This window comes from Gambusia affinis, linkage group LG20, assembly GCF_019740435.1.
Source record: "Gambusia affinis linkage group LG20, SWU_Gaff_1.0, whole genome shotgun sequence".
Lineage (NCBI taxonomy): Eukaryota > Metazoa > Chordata > Actinopteri > Cyprinodontiformes > Poeciliidae > Gambusia > Gambusia affinis.
Window position 1 is genome coordinate 350,890 of NC_057887.1, and position 23,276 is coordinate 374,165.

The 23,276-nt window shown below is 38.7% G+C and overlaps 1 protein-coding gene across 1 annotated transcript in view; it reads right to left on the reverse strand.

Moving 5' to 3' along the window:
* Positions 1-5,485: 5,485 nt before the first annotated feature.
* The window catches only part of LOC122822913 (formin-2-like), a 97,785-nt gene continuing 79,994 nt past the window's right edge, over positions 5,486-23,276 (reverse strand). The window contains exons 18-19 of the mRNA XM_044102002.1: positions 23,106-23,187; positions 5,486-6,841 (exon numbers count right to left, since the gene is read on the reverse strand). Coding sequence (XP_043957937.1) covers positions 6,815-6,841; positions 23,106-23,187 — 109 coding nt within the window. The 3' untranslated portion in view covers positions 5,486-6,814. The remainder of the gene's footprint in view (positions 6,842-23,105; positions 23,188-23,276) is intronic.

Genomic DNA, 23,276 nt, shown 5'->3' on the forward strand with positions numbered 1-23,276 from the left:
CTCAGTTCCTACTTCAGCAATTCAGTTCTAGACTGATTTTGTTTTAAGCCTCAAAGAAGTGAAACTGGCCAAGACTGATATTTAAAAACATTTCTTCTTTAGCACAAACAATTGTCCTTTAATTCCAGGCTAACCAGTAGTTTGATTAAAATATTAAATATGAAGAAAATGTTTAACAATTTCTATTCATATTACAAAATGTAGATTCCATTGATTCCCAAAACAAACACATCAGCAATAATTGTGCACAAACCCTACTAATGTAAATAACCCCCTCTATAGGTGACAGTACTAAAGTACATTTTGAAAGAAATACAACAATTTATTCCTTTACAAGTTTTCTGCAGCAGAGTTTTACAGAAGGTATTTATACACTGTACATATTCTGCAATACATAGGTTACAATTGAGACCTTATTAACCAGATGAGAAAAACTGTATGCCTGTATCAACTTTAAAACAAACATCCATGCACATACCAATTCAGTGCTTCACGGCCTTTATGGCAAAATAATAGTTTACAATTAGATGGTGTTCCTGTTCAACGCAGTAGATGGAAAGGGCTACACACTGGTTTTGTTTATTTATTTTTTGTCCCAGCGACAAGATTTTATTGGACAGCACAATACAGAATCTTGAACAGATCAGTAAAGGCTACATTAATTAAACCCTACTTTTCACAATATTTGATTTCTTTTTTTTTTCTTTTTTTTTTTACATACTGTAGCAATTGACAATATTTGTATTGCACCTGACTTAGTATGAAAACACATAACAAAATTTCCACATTCAAAATTAGATTACGTTTGACAGTTTGATAATGATTGCTTTTCATGTTTGTTCCAGTTTACCATTTCTGGTTATGGAAGAGAATATTTACTAATTTAAATATATGACTGAAAATATATGTTCAACATGTTTAGCTGAAAAAGCTGAATTGAACTATATTCAATTCAACATGTGATTGAAGTGAACAAGCTTGTTTCAGACAAGATAAGCTTAATTTTTAAAGCAATATTTGTGTTCATAAGGTCTTAGAGCAGGGGTCACCAACACGGTGCCCGCAGGCACCCTGTAGCCTGAGGGGACCTTGTCAGTCGCCAGGGAGCAAGTTCTAAAAATAGCCATTGTCATTAGAGAGCACTACCAAAAAAATATTCAATTAAATGTTTTTACCTGGAAATAATAACATTTATTTTTAGAATTTCTTTTTTAAAAAGTGAATTATAAAAACGTTTAAAATGTATGTATACAACTCTTTTCTAGGGCTAAAGTTCAGAATTATGCTCAGGATATTATCCCTAACCTTAACCCTGCAGCTCTACGGCTGTGCCCTTGAGATTTTCCTCACCAAGGCACTTAATCCCAAAAGAAAATAATAACTTCTGCAGTTTTTTTTATCTAACCCTCTTTACTATTAGGAAAATTGTGGAGAAAAAAAATACTATTGTGTCAAAACATATTTTATGTAGCGAATCTGTGGGGGTCAAAGGGCACATCAAAGCTTAAATGTTACTGGTCAATTTACTTTTGTTTATTTGGCAGCTTGGCGCTTTTTCTGTAGGCTAAAAATTAATGAGCGGAGTTTGATCCCACTCATGGTCCTAACAGTAATCGTTTGGATCCCAGCTGAGCTTTTTACCGTGTATGCGGTTCTGGCGGGGTCACCGAATGGCAGACATCTGCAGCTCCTTACTGAAGGTCTCAGACGAAACGTTCCCCAAAAGAGTAGAAATTAAGCAAATAATGTTGCATCACTTACTCCACCTGAACCTGGGAATCTACATCCCCCTCTTTCCATGGATCACATGGGTAGGCTTCGCTTTCATGTCTTTATTACTTAGCATCGTTTGTTTAAAACAAAGAAAAAAAAAAAAGAAGTCCGCTGCTTTTGTGGTTTAGGTTTGTGCTGGTCAGGTGTATTGGTAGTTGGGACCTGCCATGCAAAGCAATGGCAGGAACCTATTGTTATGCACCCAATGGGGTGTCTCTTTATATTATCTGGTTCTTCTTCCGTCACCGTTAATGCGGCTCGTACTGCTGCGTGCACCCCTATAAAAGTGGTATCAAAATGTGTGGCATGATCCCGGGAGGGGAGCTATTATTTTTAGTGGGATTCTGAGTTAACATGGCAACAAAAAAAGCAAAAAAAAAACGACCCCCAGAACACTAAGTACCTCACCAGCTGCTCCATTGTTGTGTATTGTTGTGGCCAAATCCTAAAAATAAACTTTTTTTGAGGTCTTCCTGTGTCGTCATACATTCACTTAGAAATGCCATTTAAATTTCATTTTGTAGATACGTCCCTCATCTCTCCTAAAGTGAAGAAAGCATATCGATATCATTTAGGGTTTGTCCATAAATTATCTCTAAGCAACCTAAAGTTTTTGGATTTTTTTGGGAAACTACAGTGGAGCCACCACGCCTTAGAGTGAAGAAACTGTCATTTTCAACCCAAATAATTTTTTTAATTGCCCTCACGGCCACAAATATTGTCTTATGGGTATGAAACTCAGTCATGACATTGATACACATGTCTGCTCCGGTAAAATGTGTTTGGAATTTTTGTAGGGCTTATGGTTTTCTGTCAATGTGCTTCAGAGTACAGTGATGCGACAGGATTTTCTGCCTCTAACAGAGACTTCTCTGCCTGTAACAAAGACTACTCTGCCTGCATGACTCATCCCAGTTGGCAGATGAGTCATGACAGTTAATTACCATAGCAACGGATCAAGGCTGTTTAGGATTACAAATATGCATCACTGTAGTTCTAAGGTGGAGAATCAGTGGAAACAGAGGAGGAGCTGCAATTTAGAACTTGTGTTTTGAGCATTATAGAACTGATTTAACCCAGTCACTGTTACACATGGGATTAGTTTGGACCTTTGTAATGAAGATTAACAAAACTTTCAAAATAAAAGCCTTGACAATTGTTACATTATATAATTGCTGGTTTTGGCTTTATTTGACTGGTTTATCCACAGCACTGTTACACATTGAATTAGTGTGGCCATTTAAGATGAACCTTACTGAAAATTTCAAAATAAAAGCCTCTATCACCCTCAAGTTAGTGCACTGCTGCAGGTGGTGCAATAATATTATTCTGCATTATCTTTTTTTCTCACGTTATGGAACTGCCTTGCAAAACAAGGCAGTTCATTAGCATTAGCCTTTTAGCTTACATAAGCTATTACCTTTATTTCTGACTTATTTGCCATGTTTAGTATGCGGAATGGAGTAAGTAAAGTACAGACAACACGCTAGTGATGCCCGACATGCTACTGACAGCATTCATGCTAACAGTAGCATTTTGGCTATTTTTAGCTGATACACTTACTTTATGATTCTGAATGGTGCAAGTCCATGTTATTGAAGATGCTTGTGACTTTCCACACACTGACTACTATTTAGCGAAGTTTATGCAGATTGTCAGCATTAGCCTGTTAGCTTAAATAAGCTATTCCCTATTTTCTTACTTATTAGGGATGTTTAGTATACGGAATGGAGTAAGGTAATCATGGACAACGTCCTAGTGATGGCCCTCATGCTACTGACAGCATTTAGGCTTATGTTAGCAGTTTGGCTAATATAAGCCAAAATGCTCATGTGCATTTTAGCTTATGTTAGCATTTAGCTAAAATGCTAAATGCAATTTAGCTAAAATCTACAGATAGCATTTAGCTAAAATTAGCATTTAGCTAAAATTAGCATTTAGCTAAAATTAGCAAATGCTAAAATTAGCGTTAGCTAATGCTAAATTTAGCTAATCTTAGCATTAACAAAAACTAGCTAAATATTAATTTAGCTAATTATCACTTAACTAAAATTCTAATTAGCTCAATTAGCATTTTGGCTAATATTAGCAAAATTGCCAAACGTCTGGGCTAATGCTAACATTTAGCCAAAACATTAGCATTTTGGCTAATTTTAGCCCATATGCTCATTTTAACACGCTGGATTGCGCAAGTCCATGTCAGTAGACTTTCTCGCGATTCTTCTCATGCCGTCGATCGCGATGTGACTTTCTGTGGCGTTGACGCTGATTTTCTGTGGCGTTGACGCTGACTTTCGGCGTGGGAACCCTGAGTCCAGACCAACGGGCGCGCTTTGGCAGGGCCCGTTTAAATTTCTTCAGAAATTTTCTAGTTTTATGCTACTCTCCGATCTAACAATTTTTTCAGCATCTGCTGGTGTCAGCTAATAAGTGACCCATTAGCTTTTCAGTTCGCAAAACCACAAAAAGGCTCATAAACCGGCGACCCCATCAGAACCGTGCACGGTAAAAAGCTCAGGCGGAACTTTAGAACAACGGGAGGAGTGCATTCATTTCTAGCTCACAGAAAAAGCACCAAATTAACAAAAGTAAACTGAGTGACCAATAAGATTTAGTCTTTTGTGCCCACCCCCACAGACTCACACTAATGTGTGCTACGTACAAGATGTTTGACACAAAATATATTTTTTTCTCCACAATTTTGTTAATAGTAAAGAGGGTTAGATAATAAAACATACAATAACTATTCTTTTCTTCCTTTATTCAAAGGAAAATCTCAAGGTACTCGTAGCGTACAGCTGCAGGTGCTACTAGAATAATCCATACTCTAAGTCATTTGTGGGCAATTTAGAATCACGCAGAAAAGCTCCAAAAGGGAATCAAACTTAAAACTCTGAACTAAGAACTTCTGGTCGCATGTAATCATATATACGTATATGTATTATTGTTATAAAGGCTGAGCCAAGAAAATTTGTTTGTATCAAACAAGTAGCCCTTTGTGTTACTCTGTACCCGTAAAATAGCTCCCAGTCACAAAATGTTGGTGACCCCTGTCTTAGGGCCTAAAAAGACAGTTTAAAAAAATAGCTTTCCTGTGACTTTTATTGACATTGCACTAAATAACTCAAACTCACAGTAACTCAAGCCTATATCTACCACCCTTGTCATGGTGTAGTGTTGGCACATTGTCCTTACTTGCTACCAGTCACTCTGGTCATCTTAGTCCAATTGATTATTGTGACGGCGTCTTCACAAATTTTGTGAACAAATCAATCAAACAGCTGCAGCTGATCCAGAATGCTACTGCTCACGTTCTGACTAAAACCAGGAAGATAGAGCACATAACACCAGTTTTAAAGTCCCTCCACTGGCTCCCTGTAGCTCAGAGAATAGACTTTAAAATACTGTTGTTAGTTTATAAATCACTGAATGGTTTAGCACCACAATACATTAAAGATCTGCTGCTGTTGTATCAACCTTCCAGAACTCTCAGGTTCTGGTTCTGGTTCTGCTCTGCATCCCCAGAACCAGAACCAAACGAGGAGAAGCAGCATTCAGCATCTATGCACCAAAAATCTGGAACAAACTTCCAGAAAACTGTAAAACAGCTGAAACACTGACTTTCTTTAAATCTCAACTAAAAACCCACTTGTTTAGAGTTGTATTTGAAACGTAATCAATTGCAAATTTATTGACGGAATCTGACTTGGTGTTCTGTTTTTGTTGTTGATTCTATGTTGCATTGTGTTTTTGTGCTTGATTTGATGTAAAGCACTTTGAAATGCCTTGCTGCATTTCAAAATAAAATACAAATACAATTTGATTGATTGAATTTGATTGATTGGAAATGTTGATAGTATTGATCATGTTTCACAGTTCAAGATTTGTCCTATCATCTTTTGTACTTAGTGTCGTTGGCAGATTGGTCCCAATATCCAGTGGCTAATGGGTGAGATATTAATAATAATAATAATGTGTTTAAATGTATTGGCTGAATTGCTAAAATATGTAAAATTCTTAGGATGTAACAGGAAAGTGCTAAATAATTCTGATGACAGCTCTACTACACATTATTTTGCTCACACTAGTCATGCATTATTTTAATTTCAAATCCTTTGTGGCATTACTAAGATTATGTGTTCATCATGTGGTTGTGACACCCAAGTCAAATGCTTCAGTATGTAATCTTTAAATCTATGGTTGAAAAGTAACTTTCACTGTTACTAGTAAATCCAACTGTTACATTTTAATTGTTTGAAGATGTATCAACAAGAACTGAAACCTCCATTCTGTTTCTATGCAGCATACAGTCACTCAGCAGTACTGACAGATTTACACAATGCGTAGAAAACTATAAGTGGCTATATTACAGCCTACAGATTCTGAGACTGTTCACAGATGAAAAATGGAAAAATGAAGTGAATAATGTTCATAAGTGTTCTTCGGCAAAATATAATGTCTGACAGCTGAAACGTACCACAAAGGTTCGTTGAACAATTTCAAATCAAACAAAAAGAAAAATAGATTTTTTTTCTATATGAATATTTTCTTGGAAAAAAACGTTTCTCCAAATTAGGTAAAAACTAAGTTATGGCAAGAGATGGTGTGCATAGGTGGTGTATATAGATGTAAGCGTAGATAAAATGCAACCAAAACAAAATGAAAGTGAAACAAAAGTTGGCAGCATACTGTTGGAAAAGAGCAGAGAGAAGTTAACTGGTAGTCAGGCTTAAACATCTGAGCAATTCTGTTCACAATAATTATGATGCAGAAGTAGAGACTTTATTAGACATACTGAATGAAAATTTCAGAACTATAGGTTTATTGTGAGTTGATATCTGAAATGATGAATAATGTCAGGCCAATAAAAAAAACCTTACTGTATTTGATTCAAACATCATAAAACAGTGGCTGATATGACAAAAGTAATCAAACTGCATAAAAAATAATCAAAAAATCAAACATGATGTCCAAAGAGGACTCATCTGCTGTCATTCACTCCACTCTAGTTCCATTTTCATGATCTCCCAGGTTAGCGATGTTAAATCTTCATACCAAGTTTGGCTTTCTGTGGAAGACACATAACAGTGATTAACACACCATCACCACACACTGTTGACCATGATATATTATTCAATTGACGGGAGGGCAGAGTGGTCTCTTGGTTTGAATCTTACCTAAATAACAGGGACTTCTATGTGTTAACAGATAACTTTTCATCGGAGGGGACAGAAGTCACATGTGGGTTCAATAGTTGGCTCTCCTTAACTAATATATACATCAGTGGTGTCTAAAGTCAATCCTTGAGGGCCAACATCCTCCAGATTTTAGTTCTGTCCCTGGTGGTAGTTGTTTCCTACTCCTGCTAATGAGCCATCATTTTATCCAGCTATGTTGAATCAGGGAGTGAACTAAAGGTGCATTCACACCAGCCCAGAATTAGAGTCTTGAATAAGACCCTAATTCATTTGTCTTGAAGGTCTGATTCGTCTGGGAGGTGAGAATGCAAATTTGAAATCCAAAACGGACTAAAAAAAGCGAACTCTGATCCCCCTAAAAACCTAGATCTCCATCCGGTTGAAGTGAATTCTTGCACGGTTGAAAACATATCTGAATGCAACCTGACTAGACACTGTTCCAAAAGCAGGAAGTGAACTACAGCGCACGGCATTCTGTGTCAATACAACCATAACAAATGTGCATTTCTACCATTAGAGGAAAAAATGGCTCGTGGTCAGGCATGGAGTGCAGATGTAACCCGGGTGTAGATTTTGACTCTCATTTCCCCCATTTTAAATCTCGCGATACCGCTAATATAATTAGCGGTAAATTGTTTGGTCGTTGTCCAAGACTTCCTGTTGATATAGCTTTCAATTTACCTGTTGAAGATCTATCATCTCAAACACATTCTCAATATGTGCAGAATCTGTGTTCACGACTAAAGGAATGTTTTCAGCTAGCTTCTGAAAATGCAAGAAAAATGGCAAAAAGAAACAAGATTCGTTTTGATCAAAGAGTGAAACCAGCCACTCTTGAAGAAGGTGATCGAGTATTGGTCCGAAATGTGAGGTTCAGAGGCAAGCATAAACTGGAGGATAAATGGGAGACAAGCATCTATGTGGTGATTGAACGTGTGGGTGATCTGCCTGTGTATGTTGTAAGACCCGAAACGGATCCCTCTGGAGGGACTCGAACTCTGCACCGTGACCCTCTTCTCCCTTGTGGATTTCTCCCTCAGGTTGAAGTTGATCAGCCAGTTTCCACACTTACTCGCAGGCCTCTGACCCGCAGCCTTCAGGAATCAGTGGAAGACCAAGAGGGGAGTCCAGATGAGGAGGATGAAGGGTGGAGTGCACCTCGGTTTTCAGACCAATACTCGATCACCTTCTTCAAGAGTGGCTGGTTTCACTCTTTGATCAAAACGAATCTTGTTTCTTTTTGCCATTTTTCTTGCATTTTCAGAAGCTAGCTGAAAACATTCCTTTAGTCGTGAACGCAGATTCTGCACATATTGAGAATGTGTTTGAGATGATAGATCTTCAACAGGTAAATTGAAAGCTATATCAACAGGAAGTCTTGGACAACGACCAAACATTAACTCGTAGGGAGTAAAGCCTGTAACCTCATTTCGGGTGCAATTATAAGCATGAACAAGTGGCTTGACATACTCTTTCCACCTAGTTTTCTGCTCTGGCTCTAATGTTCCCAACATGCTGAGCAAAGTTCTATTGAACCTTTCAACAGGGTTCCCACGAGGATGGTATGGTGTGGTGTGTGACTTTTTAATGCCAGCAATGTTGCAGAGCTCTTTAATAAGATGAGACTCGAAATCAGGTCCTTGATCTGTATGCAGGCGCTCAGGAAACCCATAGTGCACAATGAAGTTTTCCCACAAGCACTTAGCAACAGTCTTTGCTTTCTGATTGGCTGTTGGAAAGGCCATAGCATACTTGGTGAAATGGTCTGTGAGGACAAGAATGTTTTTAGTATTACTTTTATCAGGTTCCCTAGGTATATTAGTTGGAGCAGGGAAGAGTGAGATTAGGACACGCTGGGAGGAGCAGAGCTGCAGGTTAGTTGAGCACAGTCATTAATCAATCTTCAAATCTGTGTGATGCTCACACAATCTACTAAACCATAGGAGCCGACTACATGTACCCAGAAGGAGGTGGGGGAAAAAAGCCCATTGTGTGGGTGGAAACTGTCCACTGTAAAAGTGTGGAATCGGTGAGTCTCTGTCGTGACTTAGCATTAGCCCATATCAGTTGGTTGTGTAGCTACTAAATTCTATACAGAGGAGGTAAAGGCCCTCATACAAATATGGTCAGAAGAAATTACATCGCAGGTACTTGTAACCACTAGCAAAAATGAGGTTTTCAAGCTACTTATTGTGAAGATGGAGGCATTGGGATTCCCTCGTACAGTTAAACAGTACTAAGGTAAGAAGACTTCGCCATCAATACATCAAAATACATGACATGCTAAGGGCAAGTGAAAGTTCAGGAGATGCGAAGGACAAGTTTCCTTGGTAGGATGCATTAGATGCTACTCTTGGCACTCATTCCAGGAGCAGCCTGCAACCCATCCATCCATCCATCCATTTTCTGTACACCCTTCTTCCCTAAATTCGGTCAGGAGGGTTGCTGGTTCCTATCTCCAGCTGCGTCCCGGGCGAGAGGCGGGGTCACCCTGGACAGGTTGCCAGTCTGTCGCAGGGCAACACAGAGACATACAAGACAAACAACCATTCACACACACACACACACACACACACACACGCACACACGCGCACACACACACCTAGGGAGAATTTAGAGAGCCCAATCAACCTGACAGTCATGTTTTTGGACTGTGAGAGGAAGCCGGAGAACCCAGAGAGAACCCTCCATGCACAGGGAGAACATGCAAACTCCATGCAGAAAGACCCCGGGCCGGGAATCGAACCCAGGACCTTCTTGCTGCAAGGCAACAGCTCTACCAAATGTACCACTGTGCAACCCCTAGCAGCCTGCAACATGTTTTGGAATTCTACCAAAAAGAGCCACCACTCTGTCTTCTTCAGAGGTTTTTGTGTTAATTCCATCAGTATTTCTTGGTGCAGCGCCGTCACAGGCGTTAGGGGGAACGGGGCTTTCAGTTAGTTTGCTTTCCAACTAAACTGTGTCAAACAATACAAAGTAAAGTCCTGGAAATGTAACAAATGTTGCAATTTTGATCCCCAATCGAACCAAGTCTATCAGACTATCTGATAAAACATGCAGGATACCAGCTATTGCGAACTGACTTATGAAACCCCCTATCTACGGGCTCCCACTAGCTCTCCCTGTACCTCAAAGAATAGACTTGAAAATATTTTTGCTAGTTTATAAAACACTGAATTGCTTTGCACTACACTACAATACAGTAAAGACATGTTTGCATATCAACCTTCAAGACCAAAAACATGGAGAAGTTGCATTCAGTTTTTACGCTTCTTTAGTCTGGAACAAACTTCCAAAAAAACTGCAAAACTACTGAAACACATAGGGTTCCTATAAATCAGAACTAATATTTTGTTTACTGTATTTTGTTTCTATCATGTCAACTTTATTGTCATTGCGCTGTCACAAGTACAAGCAACAAAATGTTTGATACAAATAAACTGGATTTCCATTTTCACAACTGAAAAGAGTGTCTTCCTTTATTGATAATCATACATTGTGTAGTTGTGTATTCCCAGTAATAAAAATCTGCAAACTAAATAGTCGTACAATGAGGCACATATGGGTGAGGCACTTCACATATTGTCTTTTTATGATAATGACCTGTCAGATCGTCAAGTCTAGAAAAAAATACTTGACGAAAGATCAGTCCAATTTCTAGAACCGCAAGCATATATCAATGGGTTTCAAGCCCTTCCCAGTAAGTCCACCCCTTGTTCTGCACTCTGCTCCCCGCATCCCACCAGCCTGGCTTCATTGTGTCTCTTAGCATCTGGACTGAGCTGGAAATTTTCAGGACAGTGAAACTCCTTACTCCTTAAAGATGTTACCATTTAGCCTATTGGTGGCACTCTAACACATTTTCAAAATATTTTTTAGAAATCATAATCCTACTAGGGCTGAAATGATTCCTCAAGTGATTTGAGTACGTTGATTATTAAAATTTGTCGAGGAAAATTTATCTGCCTTGAAGCTTCGTCAAGTTATATTTTATTATTTAATACACCTGTTCTGGCCGTGTTACTTGCGTTGTACAGTGCTCTGACTTCCGCCTGAGTTGTTGGTGAAAGCTAAGTGCTAGCAGCATAACGTCCAGTTTTCAAGTTCAGCCGTGGGGATTTTATTGATCGGTGATAATGTCCAGACATTATCACCGATCAATAAAATAAAATAAAAATTGTCGCTTTTCAGGGGACCAATAAGCATCCTTTGCATTTTAGGTCCTTTCTTAAGGCTTTTGAGCAAGGAATAGAAACTAAGACAGATAACATGCAGGACAGGCCCTATTACTTAGAACAGTTTACCACAGGTCAGCTTAGAGCTTTAGTGAGAAGTTGTATGCACATGAGTTCACAAACTGCTTATTTGGAAGCAAAAAGACAGCTTAAGTGGAACTTTGGTAACAGAGCAAAAATAACATCTGCATTTATAGACAAAGCTCTGAATTGGTCAGTTTTAAAGTCTGATGATGATGCAGCTTTAAGAGCTGCAGCATCATTCTTTTAAAAAAGTTGTTTCAACACAATGAATGAAGCTGGGTTTATTGATGAGCTTGAGAACTCAACCAATATGAGAATTCTTGTTTCAAAGTTGCCTTTAGACTTTGATAAATGGTGACTAATTGTGGTTGACATAGCAGAAAACTGATCGTAGAGCAAAGTTTAAAGATCTTCTTGCGTTTCTGGAAAAACAAACAAAAGCTCTATTAGATCCTGTTTTTGGAGAAGGTCAAACTGCAAAAGAAAAGATGGCTTTAAAACCATCAAAGGTTCCTTTTAAAACTAAAAGCAACAGTTTTGCCACTTCTGTTGCTGTAGTTTCCAAACAGGAAAATGACAAACAGGTCCAGTTTAGCCATGAGTTTAAAAAAGTAGTTCAAGCTCAGTGTTTATTTTGTGATGGAAATCATTACATGGAAAAATGTAATTCATTCAAGCAGAAAGCCAACAAAGAAAAGGTGACATTCCTTAAAAGTAAAGGTTTATGCTTTGGTTGCTTACAGAAGGGGCATATGAGTAAGAACTGTCCACAACGTCTAACATGCCTCACTTGTAATAAAAGTCACCCTACTGTTCTGCATATTGAACCAACAGAGCAGCAGTACCAAGCAGTTAAGGCTGAGGGTAAAGAATCACCAGTCTCAAATGCTCTTGTATCCTTGAATGTTGGTAGCTATACTGGGGCCGGGTCTAATGAGTGTGTTCTGTCAGTCGTCCCAGTAAAAGTAAAGTTGGAAAAAAGGAACAAAAATTGTGGAGACTTATGCCTTTCTAGATCCAGGCAGCTCTGCAACATTTTGCACAGAGGCTTTGATGATGCAGTTAAATGCACCAGAAAGAAAGAAAGTGGAAATCATGCTAAAAACCATGGGTCAGGAAAAACCTTTAAGTAGCTATAGATTATCTGGTTTGGAAGTAGCTGCTTTAAAAGAAATTGAGTACTTGAAGTTACCTGATGTTTATAATCAACAGTCCATTCCTGTTACCAAAGAACACATCCCTAAAGAGGAAGACTTAAGAAAATGGTCTTATCTAAAAGTTGTTGAGTTGACGCCAACAGATGCTGGCATTGGGCTGCTCATTGGTGTAAATTCTCCCAAAGCTTTGGAACCTTGGATTACCTTCACTGTTAACTATTGTTAACAGTGAAGGTAGTGGGCCTCATGCTGTGCTAACACGCCTTGGTTGGGTTGTTAGTGGTCCACTCAATCAGGGTAGTAAAGAAAATGGACATTTTGCTGGTTCTATTCCGGTGAACCGTATCTCTATAAGCAGTTTGGAAGAAATGCTGGTCAGTCAGTATAACCAGGATTTTGTAGACCACAAGTGCAATGAGCATTCTGAAATGTCTGTAGAAGACAAACAGTTCATGGACATTATGTCAAAGTCAGTGGTGCTTAAAGATGGTCATTATTACCGGAAGTTACCCTTTCATAATCCTGAAGTAAAAATGCCCAACAACAAAAAGCAATGTCTGTTAAAACAATTTCAGAAGGATAAGCTATTCTTTGAAGAGTACAAAGAATTTGTGCATTGGAAGGGCATTCATAAATCATACCACAAGATCAAATGGAACATGAGGAAGGAAAGGTGTGGTACTTACCTCATCATGGGGTCTACCACCCCCGTAAGAAAACACTGCAGGTTGTTTTTGATTGTGCTGCAATGTTTTCTGGAACATCACTGAACAAAGAGCTGTTATAGGGACCAGATTTGACTAGTGCCTTATTAGGTGTGCTCATTAGTTTTCGGCAAGGTCCAATAGCCCTTATGACAGCAGTGATTAAAGAATTACTTGTCCATGATCCAGAGATTAAAGATCAGATCCTGACATGTGCAGCTGTGCTGGAAGAATGTGTCCCACCACCAAGCTGCTAATGTACGTTTCCAGTTGGACAAAGCTAAAACGATGTGTAGCATGGATTCTGAAACTAAAAGAAATGCTACAAACAAAGAAGTTGCTAACTGCACACTGTGGATAACAGGACAATAAAACCGATGCGATAAACAGGACAATAAAATAGATGCTCACTTCACAACTGACGTTCTGTCCAAGGCTGAGGAAGCCTTGGACAGAAAAAACATTATGTGCAGAAAAAACATTATGGCAATGAAATGGCTGCCCTGAGCTCTGGTGCAGTGAAGAAGTCAAGTCATCTGTACAAGCTTGATCCTGTTGTTACTGATGGTGTGTTGAGAGTGGGCGGCAGACTGAGCAAAGCAACATTACCTGAAAAAACAAAACATCCTGCAATATTGCCAAAAGGAAGCCATGTTTCGAAGCTCATTCTTCAACATGTTCATGAAAAAGTTGGACACAGAGGAAGAAATCACATGCTTTATACACTTCGACGACAGTACTGGATCCCTCATGCTAATTCAGCAGCCAGAAAGATCACCAGAGACTGTATGGTGTGTCAAAGACAACAACAAAAGCCAGGTGAGCAAAAATTGTCAGATTTATTGACAGAATCTCAACTGATCTTCCACCATTTACTCATGTTGATGCTGATTACTTTGGACCAATAGAAGTGAAGAGAGAGAGAACTATTGTTAAAAGATATGGATTTCTCCACACATGCCTAACCTGTCGTGCAGTTCACCTTGAGGTGGGACATTCTCTCGACACAGATTCCTGCATAAACGCTATCAGGAGATTCATCTGTCGCAGAGGACAAGTCAAGGAAATCCGGTCGGACAACAGAACCAACTTTGTCAGCTCAAATTGTGAGTTGAAGCAAGCCATGTTGGAGCTAAAGCAAAGCAAAATCCAAAAATGCTTATCACAAGATGGCATAAAATGGACTTTCAACCCTCCTTAAAGAGTCCATCATGGTGGTGTATGGGAGCGCTTGGTGCAAGAAACAAAGAGACTACTATGCTCCATCACAAACCAGCAAGTACTAGATGATGAAGGCTTGCACATGTGAAGGCTATATTAAATCATCGCCCGATTATACCTTCTTCTGAAGATCCCATTGATTTAGAGGTTCTTACTCTAAATCTGTTGGGTTTGGAGGTCTAGTCTTGTGGGGAGCTGTTTTTTCCACCAGGAGGAGCCAGGAGGTTGCGGTTTGTTGGAGGGCGGTTCCCGCGCACTGGTGCGCATTGCCAGCATAAGAGGAGCGGGCGGCGGGTTCTCCGGCGCCAGAGTGTTATACCAGTAATGGTACCCAGAGCCCCAGAGTGATTTCTCTGAGTTTTGTCTGAGAATCCTACTTTAGTAATCCTTCCTTCTTCTCCCTGCTTCCAGGTGCACTTTCGTGATGCAGAGTATTTGACTTGTGAGAACCCTGTCCTGGCCCATGGATTTCCCTCCTTGTGATGCTCAAACTCCCCTGTCCGCCCCTCCAATGACTTTCCCATCCACAACCTCTGAAGATCCTCCGACCTTCGGGTCCCGGACCAGACTCCTCCACCGTCCCGGCAGCTTCCAAGGCTCCAGACCCAACCTGAGTTTTTCCCCCCTTGGCGGATGAACCTCACCTCACCCAGTAAGCCCGTTCCAGAATCAGTTTTATTCCAGTCTACATTACACTTACCTCTCCTCTTCCTTGCCTCCAGCACTAAGACGATTCCGATCCAGTTTCTCCAAGAAAACATTTACCCAACCAAACATTCATCAGGTTTTTCTTTTTTGAAAAGAAAATAAACTTGATTTATTTGATTCTTTGTGTTTCTGCATGTGGGTCAAGCGTGTAACTCCAACCATGACAAAATCATTTGCTCTAGTTAAAAGGTAAGCCTGTGCTGCCGCCAGGTTTGTTCAAAAAGGAGGACCTGTACATGCGGAGACGTTGGAGGCAAGCCCAATACATTGTGGACCTTTTCTGGAAACGATGGGTGAAAAAATATCTCCCTATGTTGCAAGAGTGACGTAAATGGAACGACTCGCAGGAACTTTGCCATTGACGATGTGGTGCTTGGTGTCGACGAGGCCGCACCAAGAAATACTTGGCCTATTGGACGCATCACAGAAACCATGGCAGATGCAAGTGGATTGGTTCGACATGTTCGAGTCAAGACGAGAACAAATGAGCTGGAGAAGCCGATCAACAAGATATGTCTCCTGCTGGAGGCTGTATAGAAACAACAGCAAATGTTTGTCTCCAACTGAGCTAAGTTTTGCAACCTCTGGCTCTACATTTACACTGATACTCATTTACTGACATGCTGAACATCTCATTGTGCTACATACACTTTTTATCTGTGTTGTGAAGTAACAAAGTACACGTACTTCGTTACTGTACTTAAGTACAATCTTCGTGTATCTGTACTTTACTTAAGTATATTTAATAATGGATACTTTCGACTTTTACTCCACTACATTTTACAGTAAGTATCTGTACTTTCTACTTACTACATTCTACAAAACCGTCCCGTTACTCGTTACATCCAAGTCGCATTGCGCTTTTTTTACCCCGTTAAAATATGAAGTTCAGGGACTTAACAAGGCGCTGTAAATCCAAGTATTAACGTGACCTACTAATTACTGTCGTCACCCATCGCGTCCTCCTTTCAGTCGCACTCGGGGCTCCCAGACATGCGCAGTGGTTTCCACTAAGCGGGAGATGATTGTGTCTAATCGTCAGTAATAGAATTTCGTTACATAAATCATAAGCTTTGGCGACATGTAAAATCAGCAGCGCTTCACTTTCACAGACGGTGGAAACTTCGTCCGACTTTTAGCGTCACTTGGAAAGGAAGCTTAAAGGAAGGTAAGCTATGTGGACGTGATGTTAGCAAAACTAGCTGTACAGAGACACATATGGTGCTTCTGCGATGACAAAACGTTGTCAGTCATGCGTTTAATTATTGTGTGGAAGTGTTGTTTTAGGTGTCGCATATATGGGACAACGCTGTGACCAAAATCTGCTATATAGTGATAGTGATGAACGATCCGATTCTTCTGGACGGATTTTTACTAAGTCTTATAGGACTGAAGCCTCACTGAGAGCCGTTCTTTGTTCTTGTGATGCTCTGCACACACTGCAGTAGCTATTATTATTTTATTTAATTAAGAAATAGATAGATTTATTAATTGGCCAATAAACAAAACAAGAACGTGTAGCAGAGCTGCTCATTGCTCTGATTGTGTTGGTAACCTGTCATGGTGGCAGACAGGGTCAGAACCGTCACTGTCCTTCTGCCTGGTTACTTCTTGCTTCTTGCACCTTGGACAGTATTCATAGTTGAGTGTTGTTTACCATTAGTGCTTTGCCTTAATTCCTATGTTTAATGGAGCAGACAGTTGTGGTTTCTGACTTGGGTGATATGGGCAAACGTCCAGGGCGGTATCTTTTAGGGTTGGTAGGAAACCACTGCGGATTGTGCCACAGAGATGGAAGCAAAGCAGAATGAAGAAGAGTTTGAAATGATAATGATACTGGTTAAATTTATTTCAGCTCTCAGTATTTAATATCTAGGTGTTTTTATGGGAATGTGGATTTAAGATGTTTCCATCCCTGAAATTATGATGCATAGAATCACAAATCTAAATCTAAACTGTCACAGAGAGTAAACACACTAAAAACATGCTTTATCAGTGGTATTGTTAATTAAAATGACACATATTTCATGTATTAAAATTAAATATGATAGGTACACTTAATGATATTGTATTAGAGATCAAGTAATGCATTCAGGAAGTAGTTTTACTTTTAATACTTAAGTATTTTTAAAAGCCAGTACTTTTTTACTTTTACTCAAGTAAAAGTGTTAATGTGGTACTTTTACTTTTACTAGAGTACATTTTTGTCCATGTATTTGTACTTTTACTTAAGTATATTTTTTTAGTACTTTATACAACACTGCTTTTTATACAGACCATGCACATGGACAAGAGAAAAACTTGGAGGTCATAGAACATTGACTGTTTTTGCTTTATTAATTTTTCACTAAGAAGACATATGGACTACAAAAAAAAAAACATATATTGTATAACATGGACTACTGCATAAGTTAATGTTTAAATGAAGTATTTGTTAATAGAAAATAATAAATGAAAAATTGATAACATTAGCAGACTTAGCTCTTCATTAATGGCCACTTACGCAGATGTTAGATATAATTCTTGTACTTGAATTAGGGGCCGGGATCTTGTGGCCATTTATGCTAAATTTTTGTAGTTTATAATTTCTACCAATTTAGTTTTGTTCTTTGGGTAGTTAAAATATGTTTAAGTTAATCTAGAACCAAAATTTGTAATTAATTTTTATATTTGGAATTGTTTAGACTATGTTGTTAATTGTTAGACCCTCCCATTAATTTGATTAATTAAGAACACACCGGTTGCTTGGTGGAGGATTGTTTGGCAAATGTCTGGTGTGGAGGGGAGGTTTTGTAAAATGATTTTTTTGACCACTTTTTATACCTTCAAACCACTAAGTTACAAGATGTTTTTAGTAATTATTTTGTCTCTACTTTTACAATAAATATATCAATTCGGAAGTGCGTACAAATCCAAAACCTACCTGTTACCACCCATGGCCTTTATTAGAAATTTTTGTTTTTTGGAACAAAAGGCTGCGACACATTCTTCAGATGACTGACGCGATGCCTGGAGTACGGCAGTTTTTCTCCTCCCTGAGCTACTGCCTGGTGGCCGGTGTTCAATGTGGCCTTTAACCTCTATTCCAAGATACTCAAAAGAGGTGAAGTGACCCAAGAAAATGTTACTACTGTTTACGATATTCTTAAATATTGAAGCCACGCCTCCTCCTTTTTTGATCTGTTCTAAATTAAGTTAATTTGTTAATTTGCCGCGACCCGACCTGGATAAAGCAGAAGAAAAATTTGTTAAATTAATATATGAAATATGTCACCTCATTTCTTTCTTAAATGGGGAACAGTTTAATTTAACATCAATGGCTACCTTTTCATTTTGGGATACAAGTTTTAAAAGAAGAGTAATCCAAATGGAAGTAACTGCAGTCCATTTACTGTTGATCCAGCTTCAAAATGCCTAAAGTCTGTGTCATGTATAGTTGTTTCAACCATTCTAATAAAAAGATAAACATTATTTTCATGTTACAAAGGTCATAAAGAAGTTGATTTTAAAAAACTTACCGAAACAAGTGAGTCAACAATCTACAGCTAAAAATAGGAGGTGCAGAAACTAATAATGCTAGAGTTTGCAGCACCCACTTTCTAACAGGTAAGGATCGCATCGTTTAAAATGCATTTTCAGATATTTTTACCTGACAGTTACTTAGAAAGACAAGTATTCATATGTATATGTATTCACAGGCTCCATGACAAAATAATTTATTGGGCCCCCCCACGCACCTGCTGTTACAATTTCTTGAGTCTATTTGACCCATAAAAAGAATCACAATTTTAAAGGCTTGCAACTGCCTTGCTTTCCTTGGTCCAATACTGATAACTAGCACAATATTTACTGCTCATGTATTTTACATGCAACAATCTGTATACAGTATGCAAGTAAGTTGCTTAATTAGTTAATTAGTTTTAGATTACCGAAATGTCTCTCCCCACCAGCAACAGTCACAGTCATGTAAAATATACATGAAGCAATTTAGATTTCTCAAAAAATGTTATGTAGTTGCATTTTATTCAAGATGCAGCATATAACTAATAAAAAATATGTTTTCTCCATATTAAAGCTGTCAGTTTGTTATGAGACAGATAATCTGTGAAAACAATAAATCTCCTCCACCTCCTTCCTGAACTACCATTAATGGCTAAAATATTACAACGTTCCGACCAACACAACCAATTAGAACCAGTAGGACGCTCTTAGCGCTGTCAGTCAACCTCATTCACTCAGTGCTAAATGTGCTAGTGGTGAAAAAACAACTTATTAATGGAAAAATGTTTATCTGCTGTCATAGGTAGCTATGCTAACTAGACTGAGCATTCACAACAGGCTATGTTAGCAGCAGTATAGGGATGAGCAGCCACACGAGCAGCTTTAATTTTACTTAGTTAGGTCTGGTCACGAGGGACATGGGTTAGAGCTACTGCTGACTGACTCACCTGTTAAGTGTGGTAAAAGGTACAGGTACAAGTTCAATACATAAGTTGGTAATTTTTTTTCCTTAATTCATTACATGTGAGTGAAATGGAGGCAAACAATATTCTGTAGCTAGGCTATCTTGGCTAAATGGTTGATAATCTCACACAGTCTACCCACCTCTCAGAGAAAAACTTGGTTACAAATTGACACTTTTATCTTTTTCTCTTTCTGCCTCTCTATTTACTGAAAATCTAACTTTATTATTCTTCTTAGCAGCATAGTAACTGTCACAGTCGTTCTTGTCTTCCCCTGACTGCTGCACCGTCAAGCTCTCCATGCAGGAACGGACCATTTCATGCAGATCCTGGAGGGTTCAGGGCAAATATAAATGTGTGCTTTTTGGTCTGGGAGGGATAACAAAAATTTTACTGCTAAAAGCAATTTTAACACAATATAATTAATTTTGTAATTGACAGGGTCCCATTTTTTAAAATTTCTATGAACAAAAAAAAAGTAAATTGCGGAGGGCCCTCTGTTGGTTAGGGGCCCTTGGAATTGTAATAACTTTCCCCCTATACGGTGCCTCTGTTCATAGGTAAGGTAAGAAGTATTATTTTTATGCCTTAGCATGGTAGAACCATGTTTTTAATGTGGTTTCTGCAGACCGCTGTGAATGGTTGACCTATGTAGTAGAAATATCTTAGCCCTAACCCTTTACCTTTGCTGTGACACATTAAAGCAACTGTAGTTTCTGAACATTGAATAAACGACAAACTTGGACTAATTACCTTGTTCATTTGTGAGTATGTTATTCACAACAAACATCAACTAGGACAAATACATTTTATTAAGTTTTAACAAACAAATGGCTTCTACCGCAATAATTATGTGAAATTAAATTAATCATATCCCAACTTCAGAAGATTTGCCTTTACCTTAACAGAGCTCTTTGATTCCTCCTATCAGTCTGATGTTTCTCATATTGAGGTCATCAAACCAAAGATCAGATCTACCATAACTGACTGACACCTGCTGGCCTCAAGTTTGCAACCAGTTTGACTGAAAAACCAGTAACCTCCTGCCAGTGACAGCGTCTCACTGAGGAAGAAACTGCATTAGGATTTCTATCACTGTATTATTTCCGCTATAACTAATGTATATTCACATATAAAATAAATCAATAGAGTTTAATTTAGAATTTTATGTCTTTGTGTCATAAAATAGATCTCAGCCGGCTGGTAAGAGAAAAAGTACCATAGATCTTGGTCTCAAGACGTTTGGGCACCTCTGATATATAGGAACATTCCTTTGGTTCTTTGTGTGGTCTCCGCACCACAAAGGTACTTCACAAAAGCATAAGAAATGAGAACTGTTTTTCAATGTACTGTAAAGAAGTTTTGTATGTTTTTTACTGTTCAATTCCTGAAAAATGCAACCACAAACAAATAGGAAAAAGAAAGAATCTTTCTTCGAACAGTTCTAAGGGCTGTGTCAAGAAAATCCGAGATCATCCCACTTCCCCATGCTGGAGATTTTAGTTTAACAGGAAAAATAAATAAAGTTATCTTTAAAATTAATTACTCAAGTAAAATCTAGACCCAACATTAGACTTAAATGTCAATAAAATCAATTTGGTTGTGTGTGTTGTTTCTGTCTCCTGCAAACTTTGCTTTAATTCTACTTTTTTCTATTTAATCATAAGAAATCATAGTCAAGACAGAGAGAGTCATGAAACAGGAAAAGCAGGTTTCCTGGAAAAAGAGGAAGTAAGTTTCCAGCCTGCAGATTTATAAAAATAGTTCAGACTATTACTTAGCATGAAAGTTTTAAAGAAAGAAATCTAAAGATTGTGAGTAATTGGATAAGATTCAAAGTAAAATACTTATATTAATATTGGTTTACTTGTAATAATACTTACACTTACACTTACATTAGTGGGTACTCTTAGAAGTAAAACAAGTAACTTTAACTTTGATATCAAATAATAAGAATCATGAATTATTCTTGGTTTCTTTACAGAAAACATTTGTAATAACTCACATTAAGATTATAATAAGAGTAACTGATAAATTATGGTTATCATAACATTATAAATGAATGATAAATCAGAGAAGTAAAAGAAGTTATAAATGTGATTTTTACTCTGAACGTGAAATGGTGTAAAAGGTGTAACTGCAATTAAACATCACTGATGTGTTGGAGGTGGATGGTAGGTGAAAGGTTAAGGGAAAAAGGGGAACTAACAGGAGAGCAGAGATGGTCAACGCCTTATTTGGAAACAGGTTGTTAAGCAACCTGAGACATTAACACAGACATCAGGACACAATGTCTCTAAGACAGTGATGGATATGAGATCATCTGTCCAAGCAGTCAGCCAATGAAATAAGCACAGCAACAGTGCTAGCCAATGCAAATGAACCAAAAGGGTGGATGAACCCTATAAAAGGTGGGTGCAAAAGAGGAAACTTTGGTTGGATCCTCCAGGCAGCTTCGAGTCAAGATGGAGATGGACAAAGAACTCTGCAGCTGAAGAAGAGCCGGGGCCACAGAGCCGAAGACTGTCCTGTTCATGGGGACCAACCCGTCTGCCCCGCAACATGTGGCTTCAAATTGCACTTCTCTCATCAGCTGGGTTCAGACCCCAAAGACGAAGATGAAGACCAAGGTAAAGGCAAAGACAAAGACAAGGACAAAGAACAAAGACAAAGAAGAAGAACTGATGCCTTCCTTTCTGCCAGCACCAAGTCCTGTGTGACCTCACCACCCATGAGGAGAAGAAAGCTCATCAGGCCTACAGAGATCCCTGCCTTCGTCGACCAACATCCTCCTACTGCTGCAACACCTCCTTCATCATCAGGCCAGGTCTGGGGTTCGAAAAGCCAAACTCTGTCCGTCTCTCTCAAAGGTTCCCTTTTTAGTTCTCAGTGTCAGCATTAGGGAAAGATAGACTAGATGATTGATTTTTCTTATTTGATTATTTCTGCTACTGAATTAAGCTGTACTGACCCTTGCAAAATTGCCTTACTAATAAAATATTTAGCATCAAGAAAATCTAAAAGATGTTGTGGACATTCAATTAATGAGTCACCTTAAAGTTCTTTGATGGTTGTAAAATAGCTCTGATGTTTGATTCTGGAGAGGAAGAGGTGGAAAATGTTTATTGGTTCCTGATAGCCCAAATTTAAAACATCATCCTTGGGACTCGCCCGAGTCACTAAAACCTACCTGGTTCAGTAACAAGAGCAAATTGTAATAAAAGAGAACGAGCGACCGTTAACAGGTGTGCTCTGTGAAACTAGTTGGCTGCAGGCTGCTCAGTCTGGCTAATTCACAGGGGGAAGAAGGTTGGGACACCTGGATGGAGGTCGTCAGAAACCAGGCCAATCGTTTCTCGATGCCAGCTTAAACAGAGTTTACTTCAGTTCTGGACAGGGTAAATCTCAGCAGATTTAGGAAACTCGATTAACCCGTTAGATGGAGAGCTGGTACCACATCTCCCCTCTCAGAAGAGGAAGTAGAGAGTGAGTGAGTAGAGAGAGAAGGAAGGAAGGGGGGGGGGATGTGGCGCAATAACAGCTGTGAGGAAGCAAAGAGTTCATCATCATCTGACCTTTATCCCTTTAGGCATACCAGAAAAATCACAAGGAAACTTACAATACCAGAAGCATGTTTTGGTTTAACACTGTAGGAAGTCTTCTCCTTGGCTTGTCTGAAACACTCTTCTGCTGCTTTTAACCTGCAAAACACAAATTTTAGAGTGAAAATAAGTACAGAGTTTAGCAAAATTATTCCTACTTATGAAGCCGTTTCAAATTTAACACTGAA